General features: G+C 42.7%; 1 protein-coding gene across 1 annotated transcript in view; it reads left to right on the top strand.

The window, feature by feature from the left end:
- LOC139561875 (collagen alpha-1(XXV) chain-like) overlaps positions 1-24100 on the top strand; it is a 136609-nt gene that overhangs the window by 93695 nt on the left and 18814 nt on the right. Inside the window, exons 17-25 of the mRNA XM_071379247.1 lie at positions 777-854; positions 9969-9992; positions 11103-11147; positions 11233-11277; positions 14148-14228; positions 14439-14501; positions 14747-14797; positions 22300-22326; positions 22925-23005. Coding sequence (XP_071235348.1) covers positions 777-854; positions 9969-9992; positions 11103-11147; positions 11233-11277; positions 14148-14228; positions 14439-14501; positions 14747-14797; positions 22300-22326; positions 22925-23005 — 495 coding nt within the window. The remainder of the gene's footprint in view (positions 1-776; positions 855-9968; positions 9993-11102; positions 11148-11232; positions 11278-14147; positions 14229-14438; positions 14502-14746; positions 14798-22299; positions 22327-22924; positions 23006-24100) is intronic.

Raw genomic sequence — 24100 nt, forward strand, 5'->3', positions numbered from 1 at the left:
CTATACCCATATCCTGCTCTGACTGATTTAACCATCAGAGGTGTCAATGTTTCGATAAAGAGTACCAAAAGATGATTTGTCATCTGTTTCTATTACTGCAGACTTAAATCCATGGGCACAAACTTGTTTGAACTATGCAATGAAATTAAACAAGCTGTGGGGAAATATAATGCTAAACTCCACCATGCAACTCCTCTGAGATGAATTTCATTAAGTTGAGGAGATCAAATACATGTTTAAAATAATCATTTTGATATTCAATTATTACCTCTGTCAACCTAAGATGCATCCTGGTATTATCCTAAAGAGAAAACAGTAATTAGGCAGGCACCTGATAACTATATAGGCCTATTGTCATTGAGCTGTGTGCTGGAAAATGTTGGTAGTGCATGAATTTAGGCCTCATGTTGCTCATGTGAATTTCCTTGTTTTTTTTGGGGGGGGGGGCTTCAAAGCAGCCAAATGTCTAACTTAAAGGGATAGTTCACTCAAAACAATATGTTTTGTATTTTGTTCATATAAGTCACATATGAACAAAATATAATACAATCCTAAAAAATAAAATTGCAGTCATTTTTTTCCAAATAGAGCACCTTCAAAACTGTGATGATCTGTTTTTTGACATGCAAATAGTGTTGGGGATTGTATTAATGGTGGACAAATGAACTAAATATTAAAGATTGTTTTGAGTAAACTATGCCTTTAAAATATTGTATTGGTGTTTAATTATATTGAACTTGGATTTGAATTAACATCTAAATGTTGAACACACGCAGGGACCCCCTGGGCAGAAAGGTGACCAAGGAGCCACAGAAATCATTGATTACAACGGGAACATCCAAGAAGCTTTACAGGTCAGAAACACCATGGTCTCCAGCTTAAAGGAAAGATTCACCCATTTTGAATGTTATGTTGCTCTTGTACTTCTCTGAGCGATGTTCTACCGATTCCCGGGGTAATTTTCATGTTTTCATGTGTATCTGAGCTATTGCCGTTCAAGCAGGCAGAAATTTGGCCAGTATGACATGACATTGCCATAAAGCCGCTCTCACTACACTGGAAGTTAATAGGAATAAAACTTTTAGAAGTCATACATGTCAAATTTAAATCCTGGCTGATGTCATTACGCAGGAGGTTGTCTTCTCTCGAGAGAAGACAACCTCCCGCGTAATGACATCAGCCAGGCATTGAGGCATTGATCAAAGTTTTGCGATATTCCTACCTCGAGAAATATGTAATTTAAAAGAGGGTCCACCATATTTCTGGCATTTGTCTGCCTCTTCAGTCAAGGCACATCGATCTGCAGGTTGAACATAGTGAGATTGTCGACCCCTAAATTGATGCACTTTGTTTAGGCAATTTTACAGCTAATTAGCTACTTCACATGCTGATATTGACAATTGTATTATTGTGTCTAACTACAGTTCCTTCAGAAAGTATTCACACCGCTTGACTTTTTCCACATTTTGTTAGGTTACAAAGTGGGATTAAAATACTCTGTAATGTCAGTGGAAGAAAAATTCTAACATTTGTAAAAAGAAAATATATATATATATATATATATACTCTGAGTGTACAAAACATTAGGAACACCTTTTCTTTACATGACAGACTGACATGGTGAATCCAGGTGAAAGCTATGATCCGTTCAATCAGTGGAGATTAATGGGAGGAGAAAGGTTAAAGAAGGATTTTTAAGCCTCGAGACAATTGAGACATGGATTGTGTATGTGTACCATTTGTATTATTCCGGATTCCCATTAGATACTCTATATGTGTACATATAGAGAGAGGGTACCTGGTTTCTGTATTTATTATTATTATTTGCGTTTATTTTAACAGGGAAAACATATTGAGACCTAAGTCTCTTTTACAATAAAATGCAAAAATACAGTCATGGGAAGCACAAATAAAACATCACAAATCACCCAGGAAAACTGTTACATTCCTCCACAAATAAGTTCCCAATCATTACTTTAAATTGCCCGAATGGCACTAGAACATCAAGATGAAATACATTTTGAATTTTGTTCCAGCATTAAAACTAAAAGCAGATTTACCTAGCTCCGTGGAGACCTGAGGAACCTCAAGACTTAAACAATCCTGTGAAGTCAGGTGTCTATACTTCAACAGCAAAGTTAGATAAGACGGAATTTTATGAAGTAGGGCCTTGTAAACAAAAAGGGAGTAATGTAGAGATCTACGGGTCTTTAGAGAAGTCCAGCCAACCTTTGGATACAGCATGCAATGATGAGTATCAAAACTGTCACCTGTAACAAAACGAAGGGCACTATGCTAGATGGCATCCAAAGGTTTAAGAGTAGTAGAAGCTGCACTTTGATAAATAATATCACCATAATCAAGAACAGATTAAAAGGTTGACTGAATAATCTGCTTCCTACTGCTTAGAGAAAGGCACGATCTGTTTCTGTAGAAAAAGCATACTTTCTACAAAGTATTTATATGCGAGCACACGTTCGATTGGAGAACCATCTAATGAGTCAACATGTAGTTCATCTGATTAATTATTATGGGAGTTTGAAAACAACATGTACTGTATTTTGTTTGACCTGTATTAAGCAAAAAATAATCATCATCAAGGGATTCCTGCATAGCTTTCAAATCTGACTGTAGTTTTGACACAGCCATATCAACAGTTGGTCAATAGCATACATAATAGTATCATCCACATTTCATTTGAGTGTCTAAAGCATTTACAAGATCATTAACAACTAAAGTTGTTGCTGCAATAATGCTATGCCCAGGCCTAAACACTAATTGGTTTACATTCAAAATGCATTTCTCAGATAAAAAGAGCAAAGTTGTACATTTACCAAGGATTTGAGAGTCTTAGCTAGACAAGGAAGCCTTGAAATGGGGCGATAATCATTAAGATCACTACTATCCACGCCGTTATGGAGTAGACGCACAAGAGCTGATTTCCATACTTTTTGAATATTTCGTGCACACTTAAGCAGACCAGCATCCAGTTTGGTCGGCCCCTGTGGATTTCTTGTTGTCTATTGCAAGCAAAGCATCCAGGACTTTTTTTCTGTAAATAGCCTAAAAGAAACGCTTTGACCATAATTTCTCTGATCATTCAGCAAGTTTCCCAGTCCAGTAATCAGCATACAACCCAATATCATTGTGAATAGGTTTAGAAGTTCTTTCAAAGAGATAACACACTGAAATTAAATGTGTCAATGATGGCATTTTTTTCTGTAATGAGGCCAGTGTCTGAATTAATTTGTTGTGGCAGAGAGGAAGAAGTAGAACCCGTCAGGTATTTGATAGTTTTCCAGAATTTAGCCGGGTTACCAATACAATCTTAAAGAGTGGTTACTTACTTATCAGATTTAGCTTTTCTAATGGGTATTCACAATGATTCCTCTGTTGCTTAAAAGCTTGCCAGTCTGGGCCTAAGCCTGTGTTCCTGGCCTTGACCTAAGTATAATCTCTAATGAATTCTGATAATTCCGGAGTGTACCAGGCAATCGATCAGCCACAATATTATTGATTAGCCACAATAGTATTGAGTACATCTGCAAAGAGGCTCAAAGCTAAATCAGGTTCAGTGATTGCTGGATACAATCAAGGTCACTAAAATAAAGATAATGTAAAAAAAAAAAAAAAAAAAAAAAAAAAGCCTGTTCACTGAAGTTTTTAAAGTTCCTCTTTGTGATGACATGTGGCTTCGATTTTTGTATTCTCACATCTCTAACACAAACAACTGTGCAATGGTCACTGATGTCTTGGTCAAAGAGACCAATTTCTCTGTTGTATTTGTTCAAATAAGATCAATCAAAGATGACTTTCATGGGTCTCTAGTCTAAGCCTACAAGGCCCAACATTAGTCACCAGCAGGGTTAGGTTCAGATCATTACACATGTTTTTTTAGATTGTCTGAAGCCTGCATTTCCTAATCATAATTTAGGTCACTTTTACCAACTTCTGACTTAGTAGAAGAAAACAAACTAGTTAGCCGAGGGAGGACGTAGACCTCTATGACAGTTATGGATACATTTTTCCTCAGACAAAGGCTTAAAGATAGTAGCTAAACATTTTGGGCAAGGGAAATGGATTTCAGTAAAGAGAGAGGTTATTTTTTATAAAATTGGTCACTCCACCACCTCTGAACACATGATAACCCTCACTATGAATATCAGTCCAGAATATCCCCAGTATCACGTTTTAGGGAAGACACAGATGCAGACCGTGTTGAAGTAACAAAAGTTTATTACTATAACAGGGGCAGGCAAAACAGAAACAGGAGACATAGGGCTGTGAGACATGGGTTTGATTTTAGACACATGAAAAGTGGGATGTATACAGAGGGTACGGGGCAACAGAAGACGAACAGCAAAGGGGCTAATGACCTTGAAGATGGGGAAAGGGCCGTTAAACCGGGTGGAAAGTTTGCAGGAAGAGCGGGGGCTGATAGCCCAGGGAACACTCAAAGGGCGAGAGACCCGTGGCAGAGCAAGGAAGAGTGTTCTGGGCGTATTCGACCCACACTAGTTGCTGGCTCCAGGTGGTGTGGTTGGCAGAGACCAGGCAGTGAAGAGTCGTTTCCAAGTCTTGGTTGGCTCTGGACTGGGGGTTGAACCCGGAGGACAGGCTGGCCGACGACCCAATGAGTGTGCAGAATGCCTTCCAGAACCATGACCAGCACTGAGGACCCCGGTCAGAGACCATGTCTACTGGGAGTCCATGGATCTGGAAGAAGTGCTGCACCATGAGCTGGGCCGTCTCTTTGGCAGAGGGTAGCTTGGGGAGAGGAATGAAGTGAGGGGCTTTGGAAAACCGATCCACTACTGTCAGGATGGCGGTGTTGCCATCAGATGAGGGAGACCCTTGACAAAGTCCAAGGATATGTGAGACCAGGGACAGGCAGAGGTTAAAGGAGACCAGCCGGAGCTTGCCGAGGAGTCTTGTTCTGAGCACAGACCATGCATGCGGCGACAAACAGGGAAACGTCAGGAATCATGGTAGGCCACCAAAAGCGTTGTCGCACAAAGGCCAGGGTCCAGGGTGGCCAGGGAGATGGCGCTGCTAACAGCCGGGTTACTGAGAGGCTGGGAGGTTACCGTTGTGGTAGGCTGCCTAACAGGCAACCCGCGGAATTGCTCCAGCAATGTGTTCAACACTTGGTCATGGCGTTTGGCCAAGGTCTGGAACCTTTTCATAAGACCATGAAGCATCTCCTCGTGCCTTCCTATGGTGGCTCCTTAGGAGGAGATGGCGTTGCGGAGCTGGTCCGAGTCTGCTGGGTCAGTCATGGCCAGTTCATACTATCACGTTTTAGGAAAGACCCAGATGCAGACAGTGTCGAAGTAACAAAAGTTTATTACTAGAACAGGGGCAGGCAAAATGACAGGTCAAGGGCAGGCAGAGGTCAGTAATCCAGATCAGAGTGAAAAGGTACAGAATGGCAGGCAGGCTCAGGGTCAGGGCAGGCAGAATGGTCACTACCGGGAAAACTAGAAAACAGGAACTATGGAAAAAGACAGTAGCAAGGGGGACAACGCTGGTAGGCTTAACGGACAAAACGAACTGGCAACAGACACACAGAGAACACAGTTATAAATACACTGGGGATAATGGGGAAGATAGGTGACACCTGGAGGGGGATGGAGACAAGCACAAAGACAGGTGAAACAGATCAGGGTGTGACACCAAGAGATCCAAGTTTAAGTCAATACCAGAATGTCTGATTTGTCTGCATAGCCCAGATTTTGATGTAATCCAGTTCAGTAAGCTCCTAATGTTCAGATTTATCAAACCAAGTCCTTTACAATTTTTAATATCACATGGAAACTCAAACAAGCTATGTTCAAAAGGCGGTTGCAGGCCCTGTCTGATGGCTGATATTGATATAGATGCCAGGCACACTTTTGCCTCATCCCTCTCAACCATACCATTTTTCAATTCCTCATCAATCCACAGGGATTTAACAGTTTTTACAGTCATTTTCTTAATGGGTGCATGCTTTTTAGTAACTGGAATAAGCAATTTCATAAATGCTTCAAGTGCAGCGTCAGGATGTTCCTCATTACACACATCAGAAAACCTATATTTTACAGATTTTCAACATAGGAATCATTGCAAAACCTCTTGTATGGTCGCTTATACAGTATTTTAAGTCCAGTCTTTGGAACTTGTGTGCCTAGATATGGCTACTATATTATGATCACAACATCCAATGGGTGTGGATACTGCTTTAGAGGGTGAATGGGAGAATGGGCAAGACAAAATTTAATTTAAGTGCCTTTGAATAGGTTATGGTAGTAGGTGCCAGGCGCACCGGTTTGAGTGTGTCAAGAACTGCAACGCTGCTGGATTTTTCACGCCCAATAGTTTCCCGTGCGTATCAAGAAGGTCCACCACCCAAAGGACATCCAGCTAACTTGACACAACTGTGGGAAGCATTGGAGTCAACATGGGCCAGCATCCCTGTGGAACTCTTTCGACACCTTGTTGAGTCTACGCCCCCTACGAATTGAGGCAGTCCGGAGGGCAATTTTTTTTAAATTATAATGACATATTAGAATCCCCTTTTGGTAGTGATTACAGCTGTGAGTCTTTCTGGGTAAGTCTCTAAGAGCTTTCAACACCTGGATTAACATTTGCCAATTATTATTTTCAAATTCCTTCAAGCTCTGTTAAATTGGTTGCTGATTGCTAGACAACCATTTGCAGGTCTTGCCATAGATTTTCATGCAGATTTAAGTCAGCAACTCAGGGACATTCATTGTCTTATTGGGTAAGCAACTAGATGTGGCCTTGTGTTTTAGGTTATTGTCCTGTTGAAAGGTGAATTCGGCTCTCAGTGTCTGTTGAAAAGCAGACTGAACCAGGGTTTCCTCTAGGATTTTGCCTGTGCTTATTGCATTTCAATTTCTTTTTTATCCTGAAAAACTCCCCAGTCAAGCATACCCATAACATGATGCAGACATCACTATGCTTGAAAATATGGAGAGTAGTACTCAGTAATGTGTTGTATTGGATTTGCCCCAAACATAACACTTTGTATTCAGGACAAAAAGTTAATTGCTTTGTCACATTTTTTGCATTATTACATTAGTGCCTTGTTGCAAACAGGATGCATGTTTTAGAATATTTTTATTCTGTACCGGCTTCCTTCTTTTCACTCTGACAACTAGGTTAGTATTGTGGAGTAACTACAATGTTGTTGATCCATCCTCAGTTTTCTCCTATCACAGCCATTAAACTCTGTCACCATTGGCTTCATGGTGTAATCAGTGGTTTCCTTGCTCTCCGGTAACTGAATTAGGAAGGATGCCTGTATCTTTGTAGTGACTGGGTATATTGATATACCATCCAAAGTGTAATTAATAACTTCACCGTGATCAAAGGGATATTCAGTGTCTACCAATAGGTACCCCTTCTTTGCAAGGTATTGGAAAACCTCAATGGTCTTTGTGGTTGAATCTGTGCTTGAAATCCACTACTAGACTGAGGGACCTTACAGATTATTGTACGCGGGGCGCAACTTTCCCCCCCAGTTTTGTCATTTGAATGTGATACAAACGGAGGCAACGGTGTGCTTTAAGACCATGCGGACGCCTCCGAGCGGTTGGGTAGGCTGTTTGGAGTGTTGGTCCAACATCAACAAAAATATATACAGTACCAGTCAAAGGTTTGGACAGACCTACTCATTCAAGGGTTTTTCATTAATTTTTATTATTTTCTACATTGTAGAATAATAATGAAGACATCAAAGCTATGAAATAACACATTTGGAATCATGTAGTAACCAAAAAAGTGTTCACAAATCTGTGAAGCATTTATTTGGGCTGCAATTTATGAGGCTGGTAACTCTAATGAACTTATCCTCTGCAGCAGAAGTAACTCTGGGTCTTCCTTTCTTGTGTCGGTCCTCATGAGAGCCAGTTTCATCATAGCGCTTGATGGTTTTTGCGACTGCACTTAAGAAGGAAAGAAATTCCACAAATGAACTGTTAACAAGGCACAACTGTTAATTGAAATACATTCCAGGTGACTACCTCATGAAGCTGGTTGAGAGAATGCCACATGTGCAAAGCTGTCATCAAGGCAAAGAGTGGCTACTTTGAAGAAGCTCAAATATAAATACGTTTTCATTTTTTTAACACTTTTTTGGTTACTACATGATTCCATATGTGTTATTTCATAGTTTTGATGTCTTCACTATTATTCTACAATGTAGAAAATAGTACAAATAAAGAACAACCCTTGAATGAGTAGGTGTGTCCAAACTTTTGACTGGTATATTAAGTCAGTGCATGATGAAATGTACTTTTTTGCTTAAGTTTTCATGCACCGAATAAAACTCGAATGTTCAATGTGTCACAATGTGTCGCGGGTATGTTTTTCAGCAGCAGGGACTGGGAGACTAGTCAGGGTCGAGGCAAAGATGAATAGAGCAAAGTACAGAGAGAACCTTGATGAAAACCTGCTCCAGACCGCTCAGGACCCCAGACTGGGGCAAAGGTTCACCTTCCAACAGGACAATGGCCCTAAGCACACAGCCAAGACTACACAGGAGTGGCTTTGGGACAAGTCTTGGAATGTCCTTGAGTGGCCCAGCTAGAGCCTGGACTCGAACCCGATCGAACATCTCTAGAGAGACCTTAAAATAGCTGTGCAGCGACACTCCCCATTCAACCTGACGGAGCTACAGAGAAGAATGGGAGAAACTACCCAAATACATGTGTGCCAAACTTGTAGCATCATACCCAGGAAGAATCAAGGCTGTAATCGCTGCCAATAGTGCTTTAACAAAGCACTGAGTAAAGTGTCTGAATACTTATGTAAATGTGATATTTCCTGTTTTTTTTTAAATAAACTTGCAAAAATGTCTAAAAACATGGTTTTGCTTTGTCATTATGGGGTATTGTGCGTAGATTGATGAGGGAAAACACAATTGAATCAATTTTCGAATATGGCTGTAATGTAACAAAATGTGGAAAAAGTCAAGAGGTCTGAATACTTTCTGAAGGCACTGTACATGATGAGATGATTATGGATAAGCAGTCAAGCATCGATCATCAGAATAAGACCCTCCATATTCATTGGAAAGGAACATCAAGATCACCTTAACTTATTTCATCTGTAGCCTAATAAACTGCATGGTTTCCTGAGTCATAATGTGAGGACCACACACCATATAATCGCGTGACTCCAAGTTTACTTCAATATGATGGTTATTATATCAATATTTGTGCATGAAGGCATTTCACCACCATTTCTCGCATAATACATTTTATTGACAGAAAAAGATCCATGTCGAACGAACACATTATATGTCGGCATTTATACAATTCTAGAGTAACAACCTGTTTCCATCACAGCTGTCGTGATTTTTTTATTATACGGTATGACTTTACTCGCATAACAACTGTGGATGGAAACGTGGTTACAGTAAATTATAGGAATTTGTGGTTTGGGGTGGATTTTTCCTTTAAGTTAAACATTAATGTCTGGCCAATTGTGTTGCTTGCTGTACAGTATGTCAGTTTTGAGCTGCATTCCTATATGAGATAGATGAGTTGTTAGATGAACCTCTGAAGTACTATTTTGATTTGGGTTAATGGTCAAATATGTTTATGTGGCTCCCACCACAATCATGTCAAATTTACAGCATTAAAATTCCATATTCTTTTATGGTCTTGAAAATGTATAATTTTGTGCTTCAGTGGATGTCAGGCTATCTACTACAGTCCCATTTTAAAGCATTATGACACCTTTACAACAGAGGATCTCATTCTTATCTGACTAATACAATTGCTTGTGAACCTACATCTGAGTGTACTGTACAATGCTTTCAAATACTCCAGACAGTTCAAATTCCATCTGGCACAGTTTGTATGCTAGGTTAGTGAAAGGGAGAACTATAGCATGCTGACAGGTTTGTTTCTTGCATAACCAGTTATCTTATCTTTCGCCTCCACCCTGGCCGACCACAGAAGATTACCACTATTACAGTGACGGTAATTCACCTCTATTCTGTTTGAGTGATGTACCATTGACCCGTCATGAACCCAACCCCACCCTGCTCTCCCCTGCTCATTATCCTCGTTTCCCAGCTAACATGTAACTCCCACACATTGTTGCTTAACACTAAGACAACGATTATTCCTAAATGATGTGTTTGTGCTTCTGTGAGATGGCGTAAGCATTTTCGTATTGGGAGTGGTCACTCGAGTGTGAAAGAAATGTATTGAAGTCCATCACAATGTCGTCAATCATTAAAAGACACTAGACATTAACCCCCACAAACTATCCCAACTCTGAAGAAGTGCATGTGTGTACACCACCATGTTGCTAGTCTGGTCCCAGATCTGTTTGTACTTTTTGGAACTCCATTGCTGTCATTGTCAAGTCAAACTGTTTGGTATTATGACAGCGAATGACAAGGAGTTAGCATGATAGCACAAAGAGACTGGCACTCAGGCTACCATGTATCACCTTTCATGGCAATATGTGTAACCTAGAAAGTTAATGTGTATAAACAGATGCATATTTAATATTGTAATAATGGTGTTGAACATATTCAAATGAACTTTGCTATCCTGTAAATAGGCACTTACTTTCAGAGGATATGGAGATTGTTTTAAACATAATCAATAACATGATCTCCTGATTATGTTAGTTGCAGTTGACCCACACTATCCTTGCGACCTTGGTGAGGGAATTGTTGTGATCTCTTTCCATCATCATTGTCATGTTAATTTTCAAGTGATTTGTAACATGTGTAAGGATATGTTTGTGTCTATCTACTCTATTTCAGTCAATTTGAGTGATGAGTTTACAAATTGTCCATTATTTTCTATTTAATTGCAGCATTGACTGAATTGGAGTGGAATTGACACCAACCATGGCCTATATTCATGTACTACATGTGTATTTTATTTTTATGTAACCTTTATTTAACTAGGCAAGTCAGTTAAGAACAAATTCTTATTTACAATGACGGCCTACTGGGGAACAGTGGGTTAACTGCCTTGTTCTGGTTACTGGCCCAAAGCTCTAACCACTAGGCTACCTGTCGCCCCGTATATGATGGTAATAACAATATAATATTTATCTTGTGAATCTAGGGTCCCCCTGGGCCTCCTGGACTATCAGGACCAGCGGGAATCAAGGTAATCTATCACTCTCTGTGAGCGTTCGTATGTGTGTGTGAAGCAAGCAGTGAAATCCATTGCCAAAATCCATTCTCTGTTTCAGGGAGATCAAGGCATGCCTGGCCTCCCTGGACTGGACGGTGAAAGCGTAAGTAGACCCAGATGTCTCAGTACCCAGTCATGCCTAGTAAAAATATAGGCCATCAAAAGCCATTCTTGAAGATTCTTACATTTTACATTTACATTTACATTTAAGTCATTTAGCAGACTCTCTTATCCAGAGCGACTTACAAATTGGTGCATTCACCTTATGATATCCAGTGGAACAACCACTTTACAATAGTGCATCTAACTCTTTTAAGGGGGGGGGGGGGTTAGAAGGATTACTTTATCCTATCCTAGGTATTCCTTAAAGAGGTGGGGTTTCAGGTGTCTCCGGAAGGTGGTGATTGACTCCGCTGACCTGGCGTCGTGAGGGAGTTTGTTCCACCATTGGGGTGCCAGAGCAGCGAACAGTTTTGACTGGGCTGAGCGGGAACTGTACTTCCTCAGAGGTAGGGAGGCGAGCAGGCCAGAGGTGGATGAACGCAGTGCCCTTGTTTGGGTGTAGGGCCTGATCAGAGCCTGAAGGTACGGAGGTGCCGTTCCCCTCACAGCTCCGTAGGCAAGCACCATGGTCTTGTAACGGATGCGAGCTTCAACTGGAAGCCAGTGGAGAGAGCGGAGGAGCGGGGTGACGTGAGAGAACTTGGGAAAGTTGAACACCAGACGGGCTGCAGCATTCTGGATGAGTTGTAGGGGTTTAATGGCACAGGCAGGGAGCCCAGCCAACAGCGAGTTGCAGTAATCCAGACGGGAGATGACAAGTGCCTGGATTAGGACCTGCGCCGCTTCCTGCGTGAGGCAGGGTCGTACTCTGCGAATGTTGTAGAGCATGAACCTACAGGAACGGGTCACCGCCTTGATGTTAGTTGAGAACGACAGGGTGTTGTCCAGGATCACGCCAAGGTTCTTAGCACTCTGGGAGGAGGACACAATGGAGTTGTCAACCGTGATGGCGAGATCATGGAACGGGCAGTCCTTCCCCGGGAGGAAGAGCAGCTCCGTCTTGCCGAGGTTCAGCTTGAGGTGGTGATCCGTCATCCACACTGATATGTCTGCCAGACATGCAGAGATGCGATTCACCACCTGGTTATCAGAGGGGGGAAAGGAGAAGATGAATTGTGTGTCGTCTGCATAGCAATGATAGGAGAGACCATGTGAGGATATGACAGAGCCAAGTGACTTGGTGTATAGCGAGAATAGGAGAGGGCCTAGAACAGAGCCCTGGGGGACACCAGTGGTGAGAGCACGTGGTGCGGAGACAGATTCTCGCCACGCCACCTGGTAGGAGCGACCTGTCAGGTAGGACGCAATCCAAGCGTGGGCCGCGCCGGAGATGCCCAGCTCGGAGAGGGTGGAGAGGAGGATCTGATGGTTCACAGTATCAAAGGCAGCCGATAGGTCTAGAAGGATGAGAGCAGAGGAGAGAGAGTTAGCTTTAGCAGTGCGGAGCGCCTCCGTGACACAGAGAAGAGCAGTCTCAGTTGAATGACTAGTCTTGAAACCTGACTGATTTGGATCAAGAAGGTCATTCTGAGAGAGATAGCAGGAGAGCTGGCCAAGGACGGCACGTTCAAGAGTTTTGGAGAGAAAAGAAAGAAGGGATACTGGTCTGTAGTTGTTGACATCAGAGGGATCGAGTGTAGGTTTTTTCAGAAGGGGTGCAACTCTCGCTCTCTTGAAGACGGAAGGGACGTAGCCAGCGGTCAAGGATGAGTTGATGAGCGAGGTGAGGTAAGGGAGAAGGTCTCCGGAAATGGTCTGGAGAAGAGAGGAGGGGATAGGGTCAAGCGGGCAGGTTGTTGGGCGGCCGGCCGTCACAAGACGCGAGATTTCATCTGGAGAGAGAGGGGAGAAAGAGGTCAAAGCACAGGGTAGGGCAGTGTGAGCAGAACCAGAGGTGTCGTTTGACTTAGCAAACGAGGATCGGATGTCGTCGACCTTCTTTTCAAAATGGTTGACGAAGTCATCAGCAGAGAGGGAGGAGGGGGGAGGAGGATTCAGGAGGGAGGAGAAGGTGGCAAAGAGCTTCCTAGGGTTAGAGGCAGATGCTTGGAATTTAGAGTGGTAGAAATTGGCTTTAGCAGCAGAGACAGAAGAGGAGAATGTAGAGAGGAGGGAGTGAAAGGATGCCAGGTCCGCAGGGAGGCGAGTTTTCCTCCATTTCCGCTCGGCTGCCCGGAGCCCTGTTCTGTGAGCTCGCAATGAGTCGTCGAGCCACGGAGCAGGAGGGGAGGACCGAGCCGGCCTGGAGGATAGGGGACATAGAGAGTCAAAGGATGCAGAAAGGGAGGAGAGGAGGGTTGAGGAGGCAGAATCAGGAGATAGGTTGGAGAAGGTTTGAGCAGAGGGAAGAGATGATAGGATGGAAGAGGAGAGAGTAGCGGGGGAGAGAGAGCGAAGGTTGGGACGGCGCGATACCATCCGAGTAGGGGCAGTGTGGGAAGTGTTGGATGAGAGCGAGAGGGAAAAGGATACAAGGTAGTGGTCGGAGACTTGGAGGGGAGTTGCAATGAGATTAGTGGAAGAACAGCATCTAGTAAAGATGAGGTCAAGCGTATTGCCTGCCTTGTGAGTAGGGGGGGAAGGTGAGAGGGTGAGGTCAAAAGAGGAGAGGAGTGGAAAGAAGGAGGCAGAGAGGAATGAGTCAAAGGTAGACGTGGGGAGGTTAAAGTCACCCAGAACTGTGAGAGGTGAGCCATCCTCAGGAAAGGAACTTATCAGGGCGTCAAGCTCATTGATGAACTCTCCAAGGGAACCTGGAGGGCGATAAATGATATTTTACATTGGAGTTCCTAACTAATCATTAATCAAATATGAGGGAGGAAGACACAGCCCTCCAGGAATTTAGTTTGACACCCCTGCAATACATTTTCCCATTTTGATTGTCATTCTGATTACTCTACCTCTGCCCAGGGTTTCAAAGGTTCCAAAGGAGACATGGGAATCCCTGGCACATCTGGAGATAAAGGAACTGTTGGCTTATCTGGTTCACCAGTAAGAGTCTATCGACTAACCTTAACACATATGAAATTATTCCTGACACCAATAAGTGATAGCAAATAGCTTCAGTGTTGACAGTAACCACTATAACTTCCTTTTGTAGGACAGCATTTACAGATAAGACATGCTGACTTGATTTATTAAGTCTTGAACACTTTGAGCAGCATTCTTTAGAACGTCATAATGAATGTTCTGTTTCTTTAGGGCGTCAATGGATTGAAAGGAGATAAGGGTGATTCTGGTCTGCCTGGTCCTGAAGGGCCCTCAGTAAGTTAACTCAAAACGGTCATACAAATGTATTACATCTACATATGGCAATGCATTTATTCAAGATACCAATAAAGCATCAGGGAAGTTCCTTCACACTTAGGTTTTCTCACTTCATAGACCTGAAACGGTCAGTGTATGATCTTACTGTGCTATATGATGACAAAAGCGATATAATGGTGATTATGTAACCATTTGAGTAATATTGGTTCAACCTGATCGGATTGTCTCCCTCTCACATGCAGATTGTTGGCCAACCTGGAGCACCTGGGCCCCATGGACTCCCAGGCCCCATGGTGAGTTGTCCCCCTAAATCAAGGTTGGGCAGTTCCAGTCCTCAAGGGCCGTATTTGTGTCACACACACATCTTATTAAACAAATTGTAATTGTGGTCTAAAGTGAAGACTATTAGTTGATTATTTGAATCAGGTGTGTTAATGTTCGGTTGGAGTAAAAGTGTGACACCCTCGAGAACCAGAGCTGCAACCCCTACCCTAGAATATCCACTACACTCTTAGAAAAAAAGGGTTCCAAAAGGGTTCTTCGGTCCCCATAGGGGAACCCATTTTGGTTCAAGGTAGATCCCTTTTTGGTTCCAGGTAGAACTCTTTTGGGTTCCATGTAGAGTCCTCTGTGGAAAGGGTTTTACATGGAACCCAAAAGCGTTCTTACAGGGAATCAAAAAGGGTTCTTCAAAATGGGACAGCCAAAAGAACCTTCGAAGGTTCTAGAGAGCACTTTTTTTCCTGAGTGGTAAACAACTAAAATGCATCTCTGGCTGGTCTATGCAGTGGCCAAGAGGCATATTACCATACAAGGAAATGTAAGTGCAAGCCAGACAGCCAGTCAGATTTTAGATTGCCAGTGAATTTTGGATTCAGTGTCATGGCGTTTCAGTCTAAGCTGTTATAATGTGTCATGTAGATGAAATAACAAGACCCTGAAGTTATTGTTCATGTTGATGTTATTGTTCATGCAATATGTGTCATAGTTCAAAGAGACAATATGGTACCACCCTTTTCTTAAAGCTGTACATGTCAGAAGGTGAGTGTAGCTGGTGCATGAAGTCAGGCGCAGGAGAGCAAAATTAGTGAGCAACGTACTTTACTCAAAAATAAAGGCACAAGGTAACAAATAAACTTGACCAATAACAAAACGGTAAATATTACGCCCGGGTGAAAACAGCACCCATCGAGAAACCAGCCATCATGTACCGAAATGAACATAGAAACAATCACGCGCAAAAACATGGGGAAAACAGAGGGTTAAATACATGAACATGTAATTGGGGAATGAAAACCAGGTTTGTAGAAAACAAACACAAAATCAATGGAAAATGAAAGGTGCATCAGCGATGGCTAGAAGACCGGTGACATCGAACGCCGCCCGAACAAGGAGAGGGACCGATTTCGGCGGAAGTCCTGACAGTACACTGTTGTATCATGCCTTCCCACTGTCTGGTTGATTCCCGTAGATGACCACTCATTACTCAGAGGCACCCACTCAAAATACACTGAACAAAAATATAAACGCAACATGCAAGAATTTCACTGATTTTACATGACTTACATGACAATTTCAAAGAGTCACATGACTGGGTATACAGATAGGCATCTGTTGGTCAGAGATATATATTTTTTAAAGTAGGGGCGTGGATCAGAAAACCAGTTGGTGTGTGCCACCATTTGCCTCATGCAGCGCGAAACATCTCCTTCGCATAGAATTGATCAGGCCTTGATTGATTGATTGTGGCCTGTGGAATGTTGTCCCACTCCTATTGTCACGACCACTGTCTTCAAACTCCCTGTCATAGATGAGCCAAGGCGCAGCGTGCTTGTAATTCCACATCTTTAATAAAGTGAAACCATCACAAAAAAACAGGTAAACAGAAACCAAACGTGACGCAACCGTGGCGCACACAAACACACACAGAAAATAATAATTACACACAAAATTAGGTGGGAAAAGGCTGCCTAAGTATGATTCCCATTCAGAGACAACGATAGACAGCTGCCTCTGATTGGGAACCACACTCGGCCAAAAACAAAGAAATAGAAAACATAGAATGCCCACCCAAATCACACCCTGACCTAACCAAATAGGGAAATAAAAAGGCTCTCTAAGGTCAGGGCGTGACACCTCTTCAATGGTTGTGCGAAGTTGTGGGATATTGGGGGGAACTGGAACAAGCTGTTGTAAACGTCGATCCAGAGCATCCAAACATGCTCAATGGGAGACATGTCTGGTTAGTATGCAGGCCATGGAAGAACTGGGAAATGTTCATTTTCCAGGAATTGTGTACAGATCCTTCCAACATGGGGTCGTGCATTATCATGCTGAAACATGAGGCAATGGCGCCAGATGAATGGCACGACAATGGATCTCAGGATCTCAGCACGGTATCTCCGTGCATTCAAATTGCCATTGCTAAAATGCAATTGTGTTCGTTGTCACCATATACCCCATAATGACAAAGCAAAACAGGTTTTCAGAATTTTTTCCAAATGTATTAAAAACAAAAAACAGATACCTTATTTACATAACTATTCAGACCCTTTGCTATGAGACTCGAAATTGAGCTCAGGTGCATCCTGTTTCTATTGATCATCCTTGAGATTTTTCTACAAATTGATTGGTGTCCACCTATGGTAAATTCAATTGATTGGACATGATTTGGAAAGGTCCCATTCTTAAATGGAAGAAGTTTGGAACCACCAAGACTCTTCCTAGAGCTGGCCAGCCGGCCAAACTGAGCAATCGGGGGACAAGGGCCTTGGTCAGGGAGGAGAGTTCCTCTGTGGAGATGGGAGAAACTTCCAAAAGGACAACCATCTCTGCAGCACTTCATTAATTAGGCCTTTATGGTAGAGTGGCCAGATGGAAGCCACTCTTCAGTAAAAGGCACATGACAGCCCGCTTGGAGTTTGCCAAAAAGCACCTAAAGACTCTCAGACCATGAGAAACAAGATTCTCTGGTCTGATGAAACCAAGATTGAACTCTTTGGCCTGATTGGCAAGTGTCACGTCTGGAGGAAACCTGGCACCATCCCTACGGTGAAGCATGGTGGTGGCAGCATCATGCTGTGTCCTTGTGTGGCCCAGCCAGAGCCCGGACATGAACCCGATCGAACATCTCTGGAGAGAATTGAAAATCACCGCTCACCATCCAACCTGACAGAGCTTGAGAGGATCTGCAGAGAAGAATGGGAGAAACTCCTCAAATACACGTGTGCCAAGCTTGTGGCATCATACCCAAGAAGAAGCAAGGCTGTAATCGCTAACAAAGGTGCTTCAACAAAGTACTGCGGAAAGGGTCTGAGTACTTACAGTTGAAGTCGGAAGTTTACATACACCTTAGCCAAATACATTTAAACTCAGTTTTTCACAATTCCGAACATTTAATCATAGTAAAACTTCCCTGTCTTAGGTCAGTTAGGATTACCACTTTATTTTAAGAATGTGAAATGTCAGAAAGGTAGTAGAGAGAATTATTTAATTCAGCTTTTATTTATTTTGTCACATTCCCAGTGGGTCAGAAGTCTACATACACTCAATTAGTATTTGGTAGCATTGCCTTTAAATTGTTTAACTTCGGTCAAACGTTTCGGGTAGCATTCCACAAGCTTCCCACAATAAGTTGGGTGAATTTTGGCCCATTCCTCCTGACAGAATTGGTATAACTGAGTCAGGTTTGTAGGACTCCTTGCTCGCACACGCTTTTTTAGTTCTGTTTGCAAATTTTCTATGGGATTGAGGTCAGGGCTTTGTGATGGCCACTCCAATACCTTGACTTTGTTGTCCTTAAGCCATTTTGCCACAACTTTGGAAGTATGCTTGGGGTCATTGTCCATTTGGAAGACCCATTTCCGACCAAGCTTTAACTTCCTGACTGATGTCTTGAGATGTTGCTTCAATATATCCACATAATTTTCTGCCTCATGATGCTATTTATTTTGTGAAGTGCACCAGTCCCTCCTGCAGCAAAGCACCCCCACAACATGATGCTGCCACCCCCGTGCTTCACTTTTGGGATGGTGTTCCTCGGCCTGCAAGCCTCCCCCTTTTTCCTCCAAACATAACGATGGTCATTATGGCCAAACAGTTCTATTTTTGTTTCATCAGACCAGAGGACATTTCTCCAAAAGTTACGATCTTTGTCCCCATGTGCAGTTGCAAACCGTAGTCAGGCTTTTTTATGGCGGTTTCGGGGCAGTGGCTTCTTCCTTGCTGAGCAGCCTTTCAGGTTATGTCGATATAGGACTGTGGATATAGATACTTTTGTACCTGTTTCCTCCAGCATCTTCACAAGGTCCTTTGCTGTTGTTCTGGGATTGATTTCCACTTTTTGCATCAAAGTACGATCATCTCAAGGAGACAGAACGTGTCTCCTTTCTGAGCGGTATGGCGCCTGCGTGGTCCCATGGTGTTTATACTTGCGTACTATTGTTTGTACAGATGAACGTGGTACCTTCAGGCGTTTGGAAATTGCTCCCAAGGATGAACCAGACTTGTGGAGGTCTACAATTTTTTTTCTGAGGTCTTGGCCGATTTCTTTGGATTTCCCCATGATGTCAAGCAAAGAGGCACTGAGTTTGAAGGTAGGCCTTGAAATACATCCACAGGTACACCTCCAATTGACTCAAATGATGTCAATCGGCCTATCAGAAGCTTCTAAAGCCATGACATAATTTTCTGGAATTTTTCAAGCTGTTTAAAGGCACAGTCAACTTAGTATATGTAAGATTCTCACCCACTTGAATTGTGATACAGTGAATTATAAGTCAAATAATCTGTCTGTAAACAATTGTGTGAAAAATTACTTGTGTCATGCACAAAGAGAAATGTCCTCACTGACTTGCCAAAACTATAGTTTGTTAACAAGAAATTTGTGGAGTGGTTGAAAAACAAGTTTTTAATGACTCCAACATAAATGTATGTAAACTTCTGACTTTAACTGTTTGTAAATGTGATATTTCAGTTTTTGTAAAAAATATATATACACTGCTCAAAAAAATAAAGGGAACACTTAAACAACACAATGTAACTCCAAGTCAATCACACTTCTGTGAAATCAAACTGTCCACTTAGGAAGCAACACTGATTGACAATAAATTTCACATGCTGTTGTGCAAATGGAATAGACAACAGGTGGAAATTATAGGCAATTAGCAAGACACCCCCAATAAAGGAGTGGTTCTGCAGGTGGTGACCACAGACCACTTCTCAGTTCCTATGCTTCCTGGCTGATGTTTTGGTCACTTTTGAATGCTGGCGGTGCTTTCACTCTAGTGGTAGCATGAGACGGAGTCTACAACCCACACAAGTGGCTCAGGTAGTGCAGCTCATCCAGGATGGCACATCAATGCGAGCTGTGGCAAGAAGGTTTGCTGTGTCTGTCAGCGTAGTGTCCAGAGCATGGAGGAGCTACCAGGAGACAGGCCAGTACATCAGGAGATGTGGAGGAGGCCGTAGGAGGGCAACAATCCAGCAGCAGGACCGCTACCTCCGCCTTTGTGCAAGGAGGAGCAGGCGGAGCACTGCCAGAGCACTGCAAAATGACCTCCAGCAGGCCACAAATGTGCATGTGTCTGCTCAAACGGTCAGAAACAGACTCCATGAGGGTGGTATGAGGGCCCGACATCCACAGGTGGGGGTTGTGCTTACAGCCCAACACCGTGCAGGACTTTTGGCATTTGCCAGAGAACACCAAGATTGGCAAATTCGCCACTGGCGCCCTGTGTTCTTCACAGATGAAAGCAGGTTCACACTGAGCACGTGACAGACGTGACAGAGTCTGGAGACGCCGTGGAGAACGTTCTGCTGCCTGCAACATCCTCCAGCATGACCGGTTTGGCGGTGGGTCAGTCATGGTGTGGGGTGGCATTTCTTTGGGGGGCCACACAGCCCTCCATGTGCTCGCCAGAGGTAGCCTGACTGCCATTAGGTACCGAGATGAGATCCTCAGACCCCTTGTGAGACCATATGCTGGTGCGGTTGGCCCTGGGTTCCTCCTAATGCAAGACAATGCTAGACCTCATGTGGCTGGAGTGTGTCAGCAGTTCCTGCAAGAGGAAGGCATTGATGCTATGGACTGGCCCGCCCGTTCCCCAGACCTGAATCCAATTGAGCACATCTGGGACATCATGTCTTGCTCCATCCACCAACGCCACATTGCACCACAGACTGTCCAGGAGTTGGCGGATGCTTTAGTCCAGGTCTGGGAGGAGATCCCTCAGGAGACCATCCGCCACCTCATCAGGAGCATGCCCAGGCGTTGTAGGGAGGTCATACAGGCACGTGGAGACCACACACACTACTGAGCCTCATTTTGACTTGTTTTAAGGACATTACATCAAAGTTGGATCAGCCTGTAGTGTGGTTTTCCACTTTAATTTTGAGTGTGACTCCAAATCCAGACCTCCATCCAGTGTGATTTTGTTGTCAGCACATTCAACTGTATTTAATAAGAATATTTCATTCATTCAGATCTAGGATGTGTTATTTTAGTGTTCCCTTTATTTTTTTGAGCGGTGTATATATATCAGCAAAAATGTATAAAAAATGTTTTTGCTTCGTCATTATGAGGTATTGTGTGTAGATTGATGAGAGAAAAAAACAGGCTGTAACCTAACAAAATGTGGAAAGAGTCAAGGGGTCTGAATACTTTCCAAAGGCACTGTAGTTGAAACCAGAATGAATCCTTGAAGAGCAGACTAATCCAGCGTGCCAGTGGTCATCGAAGGTGAGCATTTGCCCACTGAAGTCAGTTACGACGCCAACCTGCAGTCAGTTCAAAACCCTGGTGAGGACGATGAGCACGTATATGAGACGGTTTCTGACAGGTTGTTGAAGAAGCCGGATGTGAAAGTCCTGGGCATTGTGTTGTGTGGCAAAACTGCAAATTTTTGAGTGACGTTTTATTGTCGACAGCACAAGGTGCACCTGTGTAATGATCATGCTGTTTCATCAGCTTCTTGATATGCCACATCTGTCAGGTAGATAGATTATCTTGGCAAATGAAAAATGCTCACTAACAGGGATGTAAATACATTTGGGGCCAAAATTTGAGTGTCTCAAATTATGCTGAGAAATATTTTGCACACTGCAGTACCTTTCATCTTTGGGCATAGACAAAAGTCAAGTAAGAAAATTATATGATTTTATGGTTTTATTTATCATAAGCAGTTGGCAAAAATGTATGTGTTCTGATTGTCAAACAAACTTGTCCTATTTGAGGTTTCTTCCCAGACACAGATTAAGCCTAGTCCTGGGCTAAAAATATCCATTGAGAATGCTTATTAGTCAGGGACTAGGCTTAATATGTGTCTGGGTAACTGGCCCGATAACTACTATCCAAAGCCAAGTAGTCACATTTCATGATTTTATTTATGGTCAGGACTTGTCCTATCTGGAGTGTTAAGGGATTCTTGCACCTGAAATACTATGAGTCAGCAATCCACTTTTACTTATGTAAATCTGCTTTTCCCATTATCTGCATGTTCACTCAGCGATATAGGGCTAGTTATCTTCCCAGTGTTATTTCACAACAATGCCCACATAAACCTACTTAGATCAAACAACAGAGGTACAGTAAACGTTTATCACTAATAAGATAATGTATTGAGTTTCACAACCGTAGCTTCTTCTGAAGTGAACGCTCATAGCTTGCTCCTAATGCATATTCCTGAAACTGCTATTTAGTAGGAAATTACATTAATTCCATGTCAAAATGTCGTCAGGTCAAATGAATTGATACAACTAATCAAAACACATGCATTTTCTTGATTCTGTTTTTCAGGGACCCCATGGCTTCCCTGGACTAAAGGTAAATCCAGATAAGAAAATAGCTTTTGCAATTTTGCAGATAAGACAGCTTGCTTTTGCTTTTATAAAATGCATGCAAAACACATTCAAATGTTAATAGTGTAACCATTAGATACATGTAATACCTTATTATACCTTTCCTTGTTAGGTACTGGCAAACTGTATACCATGCTGCAAATTCCAATGTCCTGCACAGAAATCTGGGCTGTGATAGAATAGTTTGGCCCAATCCCAATTCTCTCTACTACCAAATGTTTTATGTAATTCTGCCAGGACAATTTGGCTGGAGAAAATTATATTTGGGACATTAATAGAGCTATTAATGAATGTGACTCTGAGGCGGTAGGTAGCTCTCTAGCCCAGTACAAATGTGCTGATTCAGCTAATCAAAGGTTTGAGCAGTTGATGAGCAGTTGATTAGTTGAATTAGGGGTGTCGAATACTGAGCTGGGACAAAAGCATGCACACCTTATAGTTATCCAGGACCAGGATCTAGGGAAATGGAGCTTGCAGCAGTATGTGTCTACTGAATTCTGTCCATCCACATATTGCTCATCCCCTGCTCCTAAGTCTACCTCTGCCACTCCTCTTGTATTTAGGGGGAGGCTGGGAATCATGGTCTGAAGGGAGTACGCGGGGAGTCAGGGCACAAGGGGGACAGAGGACCTCTGGGCCTCCCCGTAAGTACAACACTCAGTCCATCCTGAGAAATCATCTCACCACCACAACCCTGTCCTCCATTTTCCACCCCAAAACCCTCTCCTCTGCTTTCAGCCCCTGGTCTAATTCCTGCTCTTTGTGTGCATTCCTGCACAGCATATATTTATTTGTGTCTCTTTTGTGTCTGTATCTGTCTGTCTGTCTTCTCCTGCGTTTGTCTTTCTCTCTCCTTCGCCTGCTTGTGCCAACAGCACTTCAACCTCCCTGCAGTGTTTCCCCTAGGATTTCTTTCACCAGTGGTGGCAAAGTTAGCGTAGGGGTGGGGAGCGTGCAGTCTCACACCAAACATTTTACAGGCTCTCCTCTTGGCAGCAGAGACAACATTTTGCTGTTTTAAAGCACATTTCCTGCAATTCTACACATTGTGTCATGGGGCTGAGAAACGAATTCAGCTTTAAACCTCATTTAAGGCAATTCTACACATTTTGCCATGGCTTATGCCGTGTTTTTATGCTATTTGATTGACTCAAACGTCATAATAAAATCAAAATCATGCATTTTTTTTATTTTTAGATTCTCTTTGACTGTCTAGTTTTAATTTAGGTAGTTGTTAGTTCTCAAAGATGATCTTGTTTAAAAAAAATATATAGCTCCATTATCTTTTCTACATACTTTATACAGTTGAAGTCAGACGTTTACATACACCTTAGCCAAATACATTTAAACTACGTTTTTCACAATGCCTGACATTTAATCCTGATAAAAATTCCCTGTCTTAGGTCAGTTAAGATCACCACTTTATTTTAAGAATGTGAAATGTCAGAATAATAGTAGAGAGAATTACTTATTTCTGTCAGCGTGTGTAAAAGAGGCGAAGTCAGGTGCAGGAGAGTGTAACGGCTGTCAGGCTACCTAAGTATTATTCCCAATCAGAGACAACGATAGACAGCTGCCTCTGATTGGGAACCACACCTAGGTAGCCTGTTTTCCATTTTGTGTTGTGGGTGATTAATTTCTGTTTAGTGTGGGTTGCACCTGACGGAGCTGTTTCGGTTGTCACTTTGTTGTTTTTGCTTTTTAGTGTTCAGTTTCTATTAAACATGATGAACACTTAC

Source organism: Salvelinus alpinus, chromosome 31 (genome assembly GCF_045679555.1).
Source record: "Salvelinus alpinus chromosome 31, SLU_Salpinus.1, whole genome shotgun sequence".
NCBI classification, from domain to species: Eukaryota; Metazoa; Chordata; class Actinopteri; order Salmoniformes; family Salmonidae; genus Salvelinus; species Salvelinus alpinus.